General features: G+C 42.4%; 1 protein-coding gene across 2 annotated transcripts in view; it reads left to right on the top strand.

The window, feature by feature from the left end:
* The window catches only part of LOC121281211 (polypeptide N-acetylgalactosaminyltransferase 10-like), a 167,847-nt gene that overhangs the window by 63,966 nt on the left and 86,292 nt on the right, over window positions 1–17,589 (top strand). For both annotated transcript variants that reach the window (XM_041193992.1, XM_041193993.1), the window contains exon 2: window positions 13,797–13,902. In XM_041193992.1, coding sequence (XP_041049926.1) covers window positions 13,797–13,902 — 106 coding nt within the window. The remainder of the gene's footprint in view (window positions 1–13,796; window positions 13,903–17,589) is intronic.

Below are 17,589 nucleotides of genomic sequence, written 5' to 3'. Positions count from 1 at the left end.
CTGTACTGCTGACTGCAACTTATCTTTTTGAAATTTATAGCTCCAATCACGAGGTCAAAACATGTTTTTGGTTTTGAAATTATGTTCCATAAATTTCCCAGTTGGAGGGGATTTTGATTCTACACCTTCTTTCCAGTCAAAGAATCTGGGACCCCTTTAACCTCTAACAATCAAACCATCCAGTCTTGTTAAAAACAAAAAAATAAAAACAAAAAAACTGCGGATGCTGGAAATCCAAAACAGTCTTTTTGAAATCCAGTCTTGTTGTCAGGCAGACTTCTGAACAGGTCCCACGACCCCCTTCATTTTACCTTAAACTAAAGACACAGTCTGAAAACATAACAATTATATAATCATAATTGTTAACAGCCATAGTCTATTTGTAAAATTCCATGCTCCAGGTGAATGATGACAAAATATTACTTTGTGCCTTGAATAATTAATGATTGTTTTCCACTCTGTAGAATGGGGAATTTTTTTGCTGGGATACTATTCATTGCAACAATGGGGGTAAACAGCTAAATAAAGTTCATTTTCTGATTATAACTCCTCTTTCAAATAAATGATAAAATGGGAGGGGCACTGTTCTTAAAATGTCAGTGGAGTAAAAGAAAACAGAGAACAAATCCCCCAATAAGCTGCCATGCATTATAAAATTAACTGCATGTGTGTTTAGTGAAGATAACTGGGTTAAGCATTGTCTTATTTTAGCATGTTCTATGATTTGCTTTACTCTGCTTCCCAAATGTTTATTTTAATGAACAAATGATGTGGTGTTGCAGTTACTGTGCCCTCTGGTGGTAACTCTTTGGGTTTGTAGGTTCTTTGCAGTTTTAGAATTTCATGTCAATTATTATTTCTGCTCCGTGCTTTGCTGCATTATATTAATATAAATAGATCCTTCATTTATAATGTACATGCTAAATTAATCTCTCATTAAGATCTGAAATATCTAGTGTTTGGTAAATGCTCCCAAAATCCACAACCTTTGGCACAGTATTTTCACTGTAATAATTGCTGTCACAGTGTTCCGTTACTTGTAAAGTCTATTTCTTTCCCTATAATTAGGTTTTACCCACTTTCCTCAAAATCTTGTCATTACTGTCACTAGGATACTGAAAAATGATTTACAGTTGCAGGATTGTTTTACATAGGATCATGTCAGTGTCTTCATCATGCTTCTGCTCTCAATGTTGAACCAACTATACGACATTACAGACCTTTTAGAGAAAAAATGCATAAGTAGAAACTTCATACTGTACAAAGAAAAGCTACAATTTCCTTTTACTGTATTCTGATGTGTTCAATGTAGCTTTGTTTATGAACTTAGCTGAAAGGAAAGTGGGGAAACATGATAAAGATTGGACTCCACCATGAGAGGCCAGTGAGAATACCATAGAATATTTTTTTATAATAGTAAATGAAGTGTCTGAGCCCGTGATTTAATTTCTCAGCTGTAGTAAAAAGATGATGCGATTGAAATCTGTTCTAATTAGAGTAGTAATCTAGATAATTTTAAAGCTATAATATTGGAAAACTGTAAATATTTCCTCTTTCTCATCCCCCAAATAAATTCTTCTGATCAAAGCAAAATAAACGACTCTGGACAAGCCTCCCAGCCCTTTCCTCAGGGTTAAATTAAATTAAGGAAAAACCATTTGAGTATTTCTCCCACCGTCCTTACACACACATTTTTTGCTATTTGGCATTGTCGTTTATTTTTGGATCCTGTGCATTTTGAGAATCACAGCTGCATGATATACTGCTGGACTTATTTTAAATCACTTCCATCGAGTTTAGTTTCAGGCGCATGGAAAGGAGCCAATATTTTCCACTATCCTGTGGTTAGCTCTACTTGGGCTGACAAAGGGTCAGTCAACTCCTTGCAGAGTGCCAGTAATGCACATCACCAAGTAACTTTCTACAGTTTAACAATCTCTGCATTAGCACCAGCCCTATAAAATACAGACTTATGGTTTCTTTTGTAGGAAAATCTCTACTGAGTCAAATTTTGTAAAACATATTCAAGATCTATTCTTGGTAACCTTATAACTTAGAAAGTTAGGATCTAGTCCTGGAAGTTCTCTTGGGTAAATAGTCTGAGCACCTTATGTTTTTGTGTTATTGCCCAGTTTCTTACTTCCCCTTCCCCATCCCCCATCTTCGTTCAGCTTCTCCCTGTACATAGCCCTAATTGATTCTTTACATTCCTAAGCCTCATTGATTTGAAAACCTCAATCATATCTCCCCTTAATTTTCTCTGCAGTGACAAATGTCCCAGCTTTTTGGGCCAATCCAAATTTGTTTAATTCTGTTGTCTATCTTATAATTTTAGTTCTGTTAACTTGTCCCTTTTCCAGATCAACTGGAAAACTCTAGAATGAGTGGAAGAAATATGTGCTGTGCTCCAGATGTGGCATGATTAAGGATCTATAAATGGGCATGATAACTTCATTTCATCTACAGTTGTCTTCTTTTTGTGCAACTTATATTTCACTTGTTTTTATGTTTAAATCATACTTTGTCTTGGTAGACATATCTACTCTGAAACGCCGAATTCTTTCTTGATCCAATTTCCTCAATGTTTTCTCATTAATCGTGTGATTTCTTCTGCCTGTTCTGCATTCCTAAGAACATAACATTTGTTTAAACTTTGCTGTGGCAACTTGTAAGGATCTAATGGGTCCCACATGGGAGACTTATAAAGAAGGCAAATGCACATGGGATACAGGGTAATTTGATAAGGTGGATTCAAAATTGGCTTAGTTGTAGGAGGCAGAGGGTGATGACAGAAGGATGCTTTAGTGACTGGAAGCCAGTGTCCAGTGGCGTACCACAGGGATCTGTGCTCAGTCCCCTATTGTTTGTCATTTATATAAACAACATAGATGACTATGTAGGGGGTAGGATTAGTAAGTTTGCAGATGACACAAAGATTGGCCAGGTGGTTAACAGTGAGGTTGAGTGTCTTGCGCTACAGGAAGATATAGACGGGATGGTTAAATGGGCAGGTAAGTGGCAGATGGAATTTAACCCTGAAAAGTGTGAGGTGATACACTTTGGAAGGAATAATTTGACAAGGAAGTATTCAATGAATGGATGACACTAGGAAGTTCTGAGGAACAAAGGGACCTTGGCTTGTGTGTCCATAGATCTCTGAAGGCAGACGGGCATGTTAGTGGGGTGGTGAAAAAGGCATATGGGACACTTGCCTTTATCAATCGAGTCATAGATTACAAAAGTAGGGAGGTCATGTTGGAGCTGTATAGAACCTTGGTGAGACCACAGCTGGAGTACTGTGTGCAGTTCTGGTCGCCACATTATAGGAAGGATGTGATTGCACTGGAGGGGGTGCAGAGGAGATTCACCAGGACGTTGCCTGGGATGAAACATTTAAGTTATGAAGAGAGGTTGGATACACTTGGGTTGTTTTCGTTGGAGCAGAGAAGACTGAGGGGCGACCTGATCGAGGTGTACAAGATTATGTGGGGCATGGACAGGGTGGATAGGGAGCAGCTGTTCCCCTTAGTTGAAGGGTCAGTCACAAGGGGGCATAAGTTCAAGGTGAGGGACAGGAGATTTAGGGGGTATGTGAGGAAAATCTTTTTTACCCAGAGGGTGGTGACGGTCTAGAATGCACTGCCTGGGAGGGTGGTGGAGGCGGGTTGCCTCACATCCTTTAAAAAGTACCTGGATGAGCACTTGGCACGTCATAACATTCAAGGCTATGGGCCAAGTGCTGGTAAATGAGATTAGGTAGGTAGGTCAGGTGTTTCTCACGTGTCGGTGCAGACTCGATGGACCGAAGGGCCTCTTCTGCACTGTGATTCTGTGAAAAAGTAACTATTTTGTTTAGGGTGGGTTTCTTCAGTTGAATATTGTTTTTGAATTTGAGTTTCGTGCTGAAGTGCCTTCGAGTTTAATGAATGGTCTCTGCTTTTATGTCCCATATTAGTAAACCATAAAATATTATGCATATGTGCACTCATTACTTAGCAGATCTGGCATTTCTAGCCAGTATATCAAATTACATTTACAGATTTTGAAGCAGTTGGTTCTTGTATGGAAATCTGTGTTTTAAATGAACAACTATGCAATACAGCATTTCTATTGAATTTCAACATTGAAAAAAGTCTTTCAAACTAGAACGCTTATTATGCCTCTTTTTTTCATGAGATATTGGCATCACTAGCAAGGCCAGCATTTATTGTCCAACCCTAATTGCTCTTTAGAAGATGGTGGTGAACCACTTTCCTGAACTACTGCAGTCCTGGTTATGTAACTACATCATAGCTTTTTTTTAAGGGAGGGAATTGCAGGATTTTGATCAGCAGCAGTGCAGAAATGGTGATATATTTCCAAGCCAGCATGGTGTGTGGCTTAGAGGGGAATTTCTAGGTGTTGGTGTTCCTATGCACTTTCTGTCCTCTGTTCTCAATGATTGAGTTTGTGGATTTGAAAGGAGCCTTGGTGAGTGGCTGCAGTGCATCTTGTAGGTGGTATGCACTGAATCATGGAATCATTATAACACAAAGAGGCTATTTGTCCCAATGTGTTCTTGCTGGCTTTCATCAAAGGCAACAGTTTGTCCCATCGTGTTTCTGCTGGCTTCCATCAAGGGCAACTCAGCTAGCTGCACTCCCCTGGCCTCTCTCTGTGTTTTTTTTTCTCTTCAGTTGCTAGTCCAATCCTCTTTTGAAAACCACAATTGAATCTGCCTCCATTATCCTCTCAGGCAGTGCATTCCAGATCCCAACTACTCTTAACCTGCCCTGCCACCTTCAATAATTTGTGCACATATACCCCCAGGTCTCCGTGTGCTTGCACTATTTTAAAATTTGACCCTTTACTTTATATTGCCTCCCCTCGTTCTTCCTATCAAAATGTATCTCTTCACTCCTCTGCATTAAATTTAATCTAGCACATGTCTATCCATTTCACCAACCTATCTATGTTCTCCTTGAAGTCTATCACTATACTCCTCACAACAGTTCCAAGTTTTGTACCATTTGCAAACTTTGAAATAGTCTAGGTCATTAATATAGATCAAGAAAATCAGTGGTTCCCTGGGGAACCCTACTGTATACTGTCCTCCAGTCTGAAAAACAACTATTCACCACTACTCTCTTTCCTGTCACTCAGCCAACTTCATATCCATGTCTCCCAATATTTTGTGCATCTTATTTCTCCTTTCTATAGCTACATCCTGACAAACATTCCTGTCAAGTTAGTTTAAATCCACCCAAATTGCACTAGCAAATCGCCCAACAAGGACATTCTGGGGGAGGTGCTACCCGTCTGACTTGTTATGGATTCCACCTCCCAACCCCCACCCTCAAGAACCCTCCCTCCTGCATTATCTCTGAGCCACTGCTGCCACTGTGTACTGATAATGGATGAGGTACAAAGTCAGTCAGCCTTTTTTTTAGTTAAATCCTCCCCTCGAGTAAGTGGATATAGTTGACATGTAGTTGCTTCTGTAATTCTTTGAACTTGAAATAGTACCAGTTCAAGCCAACTGACTTAACTGAAAAAAAAACTCTGACTTGAGCAGCTTAAAAAAAATGCCCCCAGCTGCGGAGGCACTATTTCATGATTTTGTTGCCACAGAGCACTGTCACAAAACCAAAAATACAATGAGTATCATGTGAAGATTACCATATCATTGTCTCAAATGCAAATTTTCTGTCATAACTGTAAATATTTTTGCATGTAGCAATGTTTAGAATATTTACAGCATGGTTTTCCTATCAATGATCCAGGGCAATTTATATCAAGCTGGCCTGTTAAAGAAAATCTATGTCCCGTTGTGTTAAACGTATAAGCATTCTGATAGGATTGGCCATCTGGAGGGATTCCAGAACTGGAGCACGACGGCAAAGTTTCCTGGCTTCTTCCTACTTGATGGTGGCCCTTTCCAAGCTCCTGCCGCTCAACAGTGTGTCCAGCACAGGAGGAGATCATTTGGCCCGTCGTGTCTGCCCCAACTTTCTGAGCAATTCATCTAGTGCCAAATCCCCACCTTCTCCCTGCAATCCTACACATTCTTCCTTTTCAGATAATAATCCAATTGTCTTTTGAAAGCCTCATTTGAACCTGCCTCCACCACACTCATGGGGGGGCATTTCAAACCTTAACCACTTGCTGTGTGAAAAAGTTTTGTCTTGTGTTACATTAGCTTCTTTTGCCAATTACTTTAAACCTATGCCCTCATGTTCTTGATCCTTTCATGAGTGGGAACAGTTCCTCCCTATCTACTCTGTCCAGACTCCTCATGATTTTGAATACTTCTATCAAATCTCCACTTGGTTTTCTCGTCACCAAGGACAATTGTCCCAACTTCTCCAATCTGTTTTCATAACTGAAGATCCTCATCCCTGGAACCATTCCCGACTCATCTCGCTTGATGGATCTCTACTGAACGCTCGCTTGAGCAAGAGGAGGTCAGGAAGCTTGTCCGAGGAGCGTGGATTTGCGGACGTTTGACGTAATGTGGTACCAGGGACAGAGGAGCTGGAACATTTCCTCAGGAAACTGTGAGGCAGGATGTGGGGGTAAGGCAATTAACTTAACTCAGATGCAGGCACTTTATCTTGTTTACCTTGTGCTCCAGGTCTGGAGAAAGCATGCACTGCGCTAATGCCCAACAAACTGAACTTTCCTCACATGAGGCAAGCATGAAAGGAGGGACTGAGGAATCTGGCGTGATGTTCTGGTAGTGTGCAAAGCAGCCAATTTTGTGCATAGACCATGCCGATTGACAGGCTGCTTAGCTAGTGATTGCTGCTGTTCTGGCAGCATGTTGAAAATATTTGCTTGCGCCCGGGACTCCCTAGTGCACTGGCCCCGGTGTTAAACCCCCGCCCCCGCTGCTCCTTTCGGATCTTGTTTGGGAATCAGAAGGTGATTTACTCACCGCAGGATTCCCAGCCTCTGATCTGCTCTTGTAGCCACAGCATTTATATAGCTCGTTCAGTTCAGTTTCTGGTCAATGGTAACCCACAGGACATTGATAGTTGGGGATTCAGCAATGGCAATGCCATTGACTGTTAAGGGGAGATGGATAGATTCTCCTTTGCTGGAGATGGTCACTGCCTGGCATTTGTGTGGTGTGAATATTACTTGCCACTTATTAGCCTAAGCCTGAATGTTGTCCAGGTCTGTGTGCTTGCATGCAGGTACTGCTTCCGTATCTGAGCAGTTGCAAATGGTACTGAACACTCTGCAATCACCAGTGAACATCACCATTTCTGATAACAACATAGGAAATGGGAGCAGGAGTAGGCCATTAGGCCAGTCTAGCCTGCTCTGCCATTCAGACAGATCATGACTGATCATCTACCTCAACACCATTTTCCCTACTTTCCCCATGTCCTTTGATGTCATTCGTATCCAGAAGTCTATTGATTTCTGTCTTGAACATGATCAATGATTGAGCTTCCACAGCCCCCTGGAGTAGAGAATTCTGCAGATTCACCACCCTCTGAGTGAAGAAGTTCCTCCTCATCTCAGTCTTAAATTCTGAGACTGTAACCCCTGGTTCTAGACTCACTAGCCAGGGGAAACATCCTATCCACATCTACCCTGTCACACCCTGTAAGGATTCTGTAAGTTTCAATGAGATCACCTCTCATTCTTTGAAACTCTAGAGAATACAGGCCCAGTTACCTCAATCTCTCCTCATAAAAAAATTCCGCCATCTCAGGGATTAGTCTGGTGGACCTCTATTGCGCCCTATCTATGGCAAGTACATTCTTCCTTGGAAAAGAAGATCAAAACTGTACACAATACTCCGGGTGTGGTCTCAACAAGGCTCTACACAGTTGCAGCAAGATACCTTTACTCCTGTATTCAAAGCCCCTTGTGATGAAGGCCAACATACCATTTGCCTTCCTAATTGCTTGTTGCACCTGCATGCTAGCTTTTAGTGACTGATGAGCAAGCACAAACAGGTCATTTTGGACAACAACACTTTCCAACATATCAACATTTAAGATAAACTCTGCCTGCTTTTTCTACCAAAGTGGATAGCTTCACACTTATTCACATTATATTTCATCTGCCATGTTCTTGCTCATTCACTTAATGTCTAAATTGCCACGAAGCCTCCTTACATCCTCCTCACAACTCACGTTCTACCTCCTTCCCAAAATCCACAAATAGGACTGTCCTGGTAGCCCCATCATGTAAGCCTGTTCCTGCCCCATGGAACTCATTTCTTCCTATCTTGATTCCATCCTCTCTCCCCTTTTCCAATCTCTTCCCACCTACATTTATGATTCCTCTGACGCACTATGTCATATCAACAGTTTCCAGTTTTGTGGCCCTAACCACCTCCTCTTCACTATGGGCATCCAGTCCCTCCACACCTCCATTCCCCACCCGGATGGTCTGAGGGTTCTCTGCATCCTCCTCGAACTGAGGCCCGAACAATTCCCATCCACCACCACTCTCCTCTGCCTGGCTGAACTTGTTCTCCCACTGAACAATTTCTTCTTAAACCCCTCCAAATAAAAGGTGTGGCTATGGGTACCCGTGTGGGACCCAGTTATGCCTGCCTTTTTGTGAGGTACTCCTTGTTCCAGTCCCACTCAGGCCCCCTCCCACAACTCTCTGGTACATCGATGATTGTATTGGTGCCGCTTCATGCCCTCATCTGGACCTGGAAAAACTTATCTATAGTTTTTTTTGGCTTCCAATTTCCACCCATCTCTGGCACTTCTCTTCCCTTCCTTAACCTCTCTCTCTCTATTTCTGGTGATTGACTGTCGACCAATATTCATTACAAGCCCACCGACAGCTACCTCGACTACAGCTCTTCATACCCTGATTCTGGTGAGGACTCTATCTCATTCTCCCAGTTCCTTCACCTCCATTGCATCTGTTCTGATGATATTTTCAAAAACAGCGCTTCTGACATGTCTTCATTTTTCGTCACCAAGGGGTCCCCCCACTGTGGTTGACAGGGCCCTCAACTGTGTCCGACACATCTCTGCCCTGACCCCTTCCCCTCCCTCCCAGAATGATGATAGGGTCCCCCTTGTCTTCACTTTTTACCCCACCAGCCTCTGCATTCAAAGGATCATCATCCGCCATTTTTGCCAACTCCAGAATGATGCTATCACCAAACGCAACTTCCCCTCAACCCCCTGTCAGCATTCCGTAGGGCCCATTCCCTCTGTGACACCCTGGTCCACTTCTATATCACTCCCAATTCCTCATCCCTTTCCCACGGCACCTTCCCATGTAATCGCAGAAAGTGCAACACCTGCCCCCTTACCTCCTCCCTCCCTCATTGTCCAAGGCGCCAAACACTCCTTTCAGATGAAGAGCACTTCACTTGCACCTCCTTCAATTTGATCTACTGTACTTGCTGCTCCCAATGCAGTCTCCTCCACGTTGGGGAGACTAAACGCAGGCTGGGTGACTGCTTTGCGGAACACCTTCGCTGAGTTCGCAAGCATGACCCAGACCTTCTTGTTGCTTGCCATTTCAATACACCATCCTGCTCCCATGCCAACATGTCTGTCCTTAATATGCTGCAATGTTCCAGTCAAGGCCAATGCAAACCGGAGTAACAGCACCTCCTCTTCCAATTAGGCGCTTTACAGCCTTCCAGACTTAACATTGAGCTCAACAACTTTAGACCATGAACTCCCTCCTCCAATTTTACCCCCTTTTATAATGTTTTTTTTATAAAATAGTTTTTATTTACATATTTTTGTTCCTATCATTTCTTTTCCCAAGCAGCGCCCCCCCCCCCCCCCCCGCCAAAAACCCTGGCAACAGGGACATTTGTCACGTGTTTATGTTTTGCTTTCACAGAGCACTGACCCTTGTTGTGCTATTAACACATTCTGCTATCTTACCTTTATGCCACTATCAGCACCTTCTTTAGTCTTTAACACTACCATTAATATTTGCTTTGTCCTGTGTCCATGACATCTTTGTCAAATTTCTCCTTAGCTCCCACCTATTCCTGACCTTCTATTTCGCTCCACTGGCTCCACTGGCTGTTAAACAGTATAGAATCCATCACATTTGTACTTCTCTTTAGCTCTGAAGAAGAGTCATATGGATTCGAAATTTTAACTCTGTTTCTCACTCCACAGATGCTGCCAGACCTGAATTTTTCCAGCATTTTCTGTTTTTATTTCACATTATCACCTAGTTTTGTCATCGGCAAATTTTAAGTTGGAGGGAAGGGCATTGATGAAACAACTCTGGGACACTATTCTGAGGACCTTCCCCAGCAATATCCTGGGGCTGAGATAATTGGCCTCCAAAAACCCAGAGCTGGCTTCCTTTGTGCTAGGTATGTCTCGAGCAAGTGGAGTGTTCTCCCCCTGATTCCCATTGACTTCAGTTTTACCAGGGCTCCTTGATGCCACACTTGGTCAAATGCTGCTTTGACATCAAGGACAGTCACTATCACCGCACCACTGGAATTCAGTTTCTTTGTCCATGTTTGGACCAAGGCTATAATGAGGTCAGGAGCGAAGTGGTCGGGGTACAACCCAACCTGAGCATTGATGAGCAGGTTATTGGTAAATAAGTGCTGCTTGATAGCAATGTCAAAAACACTTTCTTTACTGATGATTGAGAGTAGAATGATGGGACAGTAATTGACCTGAATGGATTTGTCCTGCTTTTTATGGACAGGACAACTGAATAGAAATGGTCATAATTAAGATGTATAGATATCAAATTTTTATCTGTTTTAAAATGTTTGTTTTCAATGTTCATTCTTGTACTGGGTCCTAGATTTAGTACACACAAATTTATTGCATGTTTAATGTTCTCTTATTAATTAATTAGTTCTCTTTATTAATGTTCTCTTGAGTATCAGCTGTGGCTCAGTTGGTAGCACTCTTGCCCCTGAGCTACAGGTTCTGAGTTCAAATCCCACTCCAGGACTCGAGCACAAATATCAAGGCTGACTCTCCAGTGTAGTACTGAGCAATTGCTGCATTGTTGGAGGTGCCATCTTTTGGATGAAACGTTAAACCAAGGTTTCATCTGCCTGTTGGGGTGAATGTAAAAGATGCCATGGCACTATTTTGAAGATTAGTAGTTTTCCCCAGTGTCATGGCCAATATTAATCCCTCAGTTAATACATCAGTAAAGCAGATAAATCTGGTCATTGTCAGATTGCTATTTGAGGGAGTTTGCCATGCATAACTGGCTGCCATGTTTCCTACATTACAACAGTGATTAAATAGACTTTAAAAAAAAAGTCCTTCATTGGTTGTAAAGCGCTTTGAGATGTCCAGAGGTTATGAAAAGCGCTATATAAGTGCAAGTCTTTCTTTGCTTTCTTTCACTATCAGAGGTGCCATCTTTCAGAGAAGCCACACAGTGGAGGCCCCCATCTGCCCTCTCTGGTGGACATAAAAGATCCCATGGCATGTTTCAAAGAAGAGCATTGTGAGAACAGAATGGCGTGGGTCAATATTTTAACTTGCTATATAGAAAGAATAGCTAATTCTTTTGCACCCTCTGGAGATGAAGTTTGTAAGTCAATATCAGTTATTTTCTTAATTTCCATGGGGTAATTGTCTTGCAGCATCAATATAAACAATGCTGATAGATATTGGTCTTTTCCTTGTGGCTATTTGCTTTGTAACACTCCACCCAAAAGTGTTTTATTGCATTGTCTCCAATCAATATGTTCCATAATTGCCTCTGAATAAAGGCTGCATAATTGACGCTGACAACTTCCTGCAATGCTAAGAGAGTGCTGCATATTGGAACTGCCAATTTTTTGGATGAGAGTAAACTAAAGCCTAATCTGCGTGCAAAAGATTCAATGTCACTTTATGATTGAAAAATAGGGAGCACTTCAGATGTCCTAGACAACGTCCAGCTCATAATCAAGGATGCTGAAACAGATTAACTGTTTATTCATCGCATTGTGACATCTTTCTGTATGTAAATTGGCTGCCAAACTTGCTTGCAAAATTATGACTATCTTTCAAAAATTAACTCTTTTTGCAAGTCCTGATGTATGTGTATTGCCTCCTTCATAACAAGTTTGCTCTTTCTTCCAAATGATGTACTTTAATTAATTTGATCCAAGTATGTTTTAACAATGCAATGTGTGGGCATTGGGAAAATGATTGTGAACGAAAGCCATTGTTCTTTTCACTGATACTTGTAGACTTGTTGAGGCTCTGAGGGGTTAAATTCAAGGTACTCGAATTAAACGTACCTGCATTGGTTTCCACTTGGATTTCTTTAAATGTATGAAACTGCAATTTGTTAAATCCTGATATAGTAGGTTTGATTTTTGTTTTAAAGTTGTATACTTAAATTTGTTTAATTTTAACAGTCATAGTAATCTGCATGTTGGATTCTGACAGGCAGCCATTTACACATGGCAAGGTCCCACAAACAGCAATCTGACAATGACCAGATTATCTTTTCTGACGTGTCAACTGAGGGATTAATATTGGACATGACACTGGGGAAAACTGCTCATCTTCAAAATAGTGCCATGGCATCTTTGACATTCACCCGAACAGGCAGATGGAACCTCGGTTTAACGTCTCATCCAAAAGATGGTACCTCCAACAGTGCAGCAATCACTCAGTACTGCATTCACGCTTCATTGTGATGGTAACAATGGTATCTAAACAGAATTGATGGGTTGAAATGACTTTCAGATTTACACTGTTGTCTGAGATTTGCAGTTTAACAGTGGCTCTCTGCAGTTTGGATCCCAAATGGGTGTTTTTGTATAGATTCTTGCATTGGTTGTCCCTCCAGAGGTATGGTAGTATGTCACTGGACTAGTAATCCAGTGGCCCAGGCTATTGCTCTGGGGACATGGGTTCAAATCCCATCATGGCAGCTGGTGGAATTTAAGGTCAATTAATAAATCAGGAATATAAAGCTAGTCTCCGTAATGATGCCATGAAACTTGTTGTAAAAGATCCATCTGATTCACTAACATCTTTTAAGGAATGAAATCATCCTTACTCGGTCTGGCCAACCTGTGACTCCAAACCCACAGCAATGTTGTTGACTCTTAAGTGTCCTTCGAAACGTTCAGTTCAAGGGCAATTAGGGATGGGCAACAAATGTTGGCTTTGCCAGCAACGTCTACATCCTGTGAAAGAATAAAGACAAAAAAGGTAAAAAGTTAAAAGTAACCTCAAATTGATTTATCTTTTTCTGACTTTGTGATTCCTTGGTACTAGAACTATTATGAAAATATGAATGCACTTTGTTGTATAATTTTCTAGTCATAAACTCTTCTATTTCCTGTTTGATGTACTTGAAAAGAACTAAAGCAAATAGCACATCTGTCCTCAATTTAGCAGTAATATTAAAATCTCATTATTCAGATTTGTCATGAAACTAGAACTCAAATTGTCACTGACAAATTTAATGTATTGTTCTTCAAGCTACACCTGCCTTGCATTTCTAATTTTATTTCATGATAAAATGGTCATGGAACATACATTTCTCACAAAGCGAGCACAGATACCAGTGTCGATTCTTTCTGCCAAGCCAGCTAATTGCAATTTATTAAAAAAACAGCAAAAGCAATAAATACTTAAACCTTGGCAAAAAGAGGAAAATGGCGCAGCTGGTGAATCTTTAGGGTGTTTCACTCTGCCACAAAGTATTGAAGTATGTGCATTAATGTCTAAAATAGGAGTGGTTGGATTTATTGTAGGTTTTCCCATAAATTGTTCCAACTATAAATTGTTAATCAAGTAGATAGTACAGATACGACTAGTAACCTTATCAGTATAGCATTGTTTTGATGCAATTTTTGTTTAAAATAGGGTTTACCAATCAAGCCAAGACAAGACACTTTCTTCATTGATGATGGATTGAAGAAGAAAGATTGGCACGACCACGAGGCAATCAGAGCAGACGCAGCAAAATTAGGTCTGTATTTATCAATAGAGATTTTCTAAATGTAGTTCCTGAAGAAAGCTAGTTGGTTATATGGAAGTGATTAGGTTTAATAATGTACTTAATATTAAAATAAACTGCGGATCTATGCAAAATTTCTTTTTTTTTTAAACCTGTACCAGTTAATCTCTTATGGCAATGCCCACAATAATTGGAAGAGCTAGATAGGAATTAAAGAAAAAGGTGGAAGTTGGAAGGAGTTAGTCTGTGGGAATTAAAGAAAATGACACAATTGAGTGTTAAAGAACAGGCCAAAAATGAAAAGAGTAAAGAACAGGGATATAGAAAGAGAGCCAGCTGGAATTAATAGAACTGGGCTAAAATTGGGATAAAAGAATGGGCAATGAATAAAAAATATAAGCAAAATGAGGGTTTAAAGTGTAGACTAGGAGTTGAGATTAAGTACTGAATTTTCATGTAGGGTTGGGAAAATGTGAGTCAGGCCCTTTTGTAGCTTCTGAAATATGAATCCAACTCAGTATTGACTGGGCACCATATTTTCATCTTAACAAGGTGTGGCTTCCAGGTGTGGTTTGCGAGTTGCAATTGGGTTTTGGGCCAGAGGAGGTTTGGGGCAGAGGCAGCTTCTTCCCATACTCTGCCCAATAAAAGGGCAGTGATCTGCCAAAATCAAAATACTGGCCAGAGCTGGCGCTGCCATGCCACTGGAGGTGACCACTGAATCTTGCACTGTAAATATTGTTGAGTTTTATGTTGTCTGAAACATTGTTTCCTTGTGTGAGCTGGCCCATTGACTGCATACCCTTAGTGAACCCATCAGCTGCTGATATCTCCTCTGTTCTAAGCCAAGGTTCCCATTGCCTATCCTTCTGAGTACCCTGCTGCATCAGTTCTTTTCATGCTCATCCCTGAAAGTTGCTGAATTAAAAAAAAATCATGTGGCAGCACAGTTCACCTTCTGCACCCTTCAATCCAACTCAGACCCGTAACACCCATTTCAATGCATTCCCCTTCAGAGGACACTACACTGAGCATTCCCATGCTTATCCTCAGAAGCACCAGAAACCTAACCAGGAATAGTCCAGGAACCCCTCAAGGCCCTTACGGTAATTGCGACCTGGGACATGGCTTGCCACCCTGTCACTGGCAATGCAACATGTAGATCACCAAGCCTGGGCCAGTCAAACCCTTTCCTCCCATGCCATAAAGCACCTTTCCCTTACTAGCATTGCATCCCATGAAGTTCATGATGAAGGAATACATGACCACCACACACGCTGACTCATGCGCCTCCTCTTTCCTTATTCTAAGGTGACTGACACCCAAAGTAGCCAGGAGTCCTGGGAGGGAGCATCCCCCAGGTTCTCAGAGAATGACCTGGATACCCTGCTGCAGTAGGCGGATGTCCACAGGGATGTCCTGTTTCCCCTAGTGCCCAGGCTGCCTCCCAGATCCACCAAGGCAGCCTTGCTGAAGATTGCAGAGGTGGTCAGCGCCTCAGGCTGCTCCCAGTGGTGCTTCTGTGGCCTTCAACGCCACTTGGAGTGTACATTCCTGTCGTCGCCTTGGCAGCAGGTCGTCTTGCAAAGCTTAGCCACCATCTCTCAGGATAGACGTAGCCTCCTCTGGCATTGCCTCTCTCTCATGTTCAGGTATGTTACCCTATTCCCAAAGACACTTTTGAGTGCGAACTGCCTCACTATTCAATGCTTCCTCCTTGCAGGCGTTTGACATCTTGGTTCCTCTGGCCCTTGGAGCCATGCATGAGGTGAACAAAGCACTTCAGATTGCTGCTGCACCTGTATTTCTATGTACAGGAGGTGGCGGGGTGCTGCACCCATGACAGGAAGGAAGACTTCTGAAGAGAGTACCTGACTATTGAAGACTCTGAGGCTGCAATGGAGATCTGTTGCTGGCAGGTCTGCAGCTGTGCTGAATGCGGCCTGTAAACATAGAAACTAGGAGCAGGAGTAGGCCAATTGGCCCTTCGAGCCTGCCCCGCCATTCATTATGATCATGGCTGATCATCCAACTCAATGGCCTGCTCCTGCTTTCTCCCCATACTCTTTGATCCCTTTCTCCCCAAGAGCTATATCGAACTCCTTCTTGAAAACATACAATGTTTTGGCCTCAACCACTTTCTGTGGTAATGAATTCCATAGGCTCACCATTCTCTGGGTGAAGAAATTTCTCCTCATCTCAGTCCTAAATGGTCTACCCCATATCCTCAGACTGTGACACCTGGTTCTGGATTCCCCCACCATCGGAAACATCCTTCCTGCATCTACCCTGTCTAGTCCAGTTAGAATTTTATAATCCTAATCGACTCAATCTCTCCTCATACGTCAGTCCTGCCATCCCAGGAATCAGTCTGGTAAACCTTCGCTGCACTCCCTCTATAGCAAATACATCCTTCCTCAGATAAGGAGACCAAAACTGCGCAGAATATTCCAGGTGTGGTCTCATCAAGGCCCTGTATAATTGCAGCAAGACATCCCTGTTTCTGTACTCGTATCCTCTGGCTATGAAGGCCAACATACCATTTGTCTTCTTTACCACCTGCTGCACCTGCATGCTTACCTTCAGCAACTGGTGTACAAGGACACCTAGGGTCTCGTTGCATATTCCCCTCTCTCAATTTATAGCCATTCAGATAATCTGCCTTCCTGTTTTTGATACCAAAATGGATAACCTCACATTTATCTACATTATACTGCATCTGCCATGCATTTGCCCACTCACTCAGCTTGTCCAAATCACACTGAAGCATCTCTGCATCCTCCTCACAGCTCACCCTCCCATCCAGCTTTGTGTTGTCTGCAAATTTGGAGATACTACATTTAATTCCCTCATCCAAGTCATTAATATATATTGTGAATAACTGGGGTCCCAGCACCGATCCCTGCAGTACCCCACTAGTCACTGCCTGCCATTCAGAAAAAGAGCCGTTTATTCATACTCTTTGTTTCCTGTCTGTAGAGACACCTCTGTGCACTCTCCCCTCCCTTGCAGAGAATCCCTTGGCTGGCAGGCAGACTTTGCAGTTTTAAAAGTTGAGAAAAACGCTGGATAAAGTAATTGTACTTATCCTGCACTCTTCCCAACCCAGCAAAGCGGTTGCGCCTCAATCGAGGAAACGTTTTTTAAAAGGTTCGTAAACTGCGCTGCAGGACACACAAATAGTGTGCATAAGGAAAATTGAATTTCCCCCATCTTTTATAGCATTTTGCCAGACAAAAATAGCCTGGATTTGGAAGGCAGAGGAAATTTGTTTTTCTCGTGGGGGAAAAAAATCTATGGGTTGGATTTTATGCTCCCCACCAGTGAATTTGAAGGCAGGGGACACGCAAAATCCAATGGGTGGCCTTCCCACCACCTTCCCATTCCTTGATTAGTCTGAAATTTTATGAGGGCGCGGGTAATCAGCCTGCCCTTGGGCCTTTGCACTTGCAACAGAGGGAGGTCCACACCACGTTGAATGTTCAGCAGATTTAACTGCACAGGCTAGTGTTGGACAAAAGGGGGAGGACCCCCTTTACAGGTCCCCTGGACCCATTGGAGGCACCCCTCTAACTCAAGGTTTATCCTCCCCATTTAATTCTCCCTTTGGCCTCCTGAACCTGGCCCCCACTCCTCTCAGTTAGACCCACAAACCTGGACTTACCCAGGCTCCTCAGCATAATGTAGTCCCAGCAGTGG

Source organism: Carcharodon carcharias, chromosome 8, assembly GCF_017639515.1.
Source record: "Carcharodon carcharias isolate sCarCar2 chromosome 8, sCarCar2.pri, whole genome shotgun sequence".
Lineage (NCBI taxonomy): Eukaryota > Metazoa > Chordata > Chondrichthyes > Lamniformes > Lamnidae > Carcharodon > Carcharodon carcharias.
Note: the sequence above shows the minus strand (reverse complement) of the source record. Positions and strands in the feature narration are given on the sequence as shown.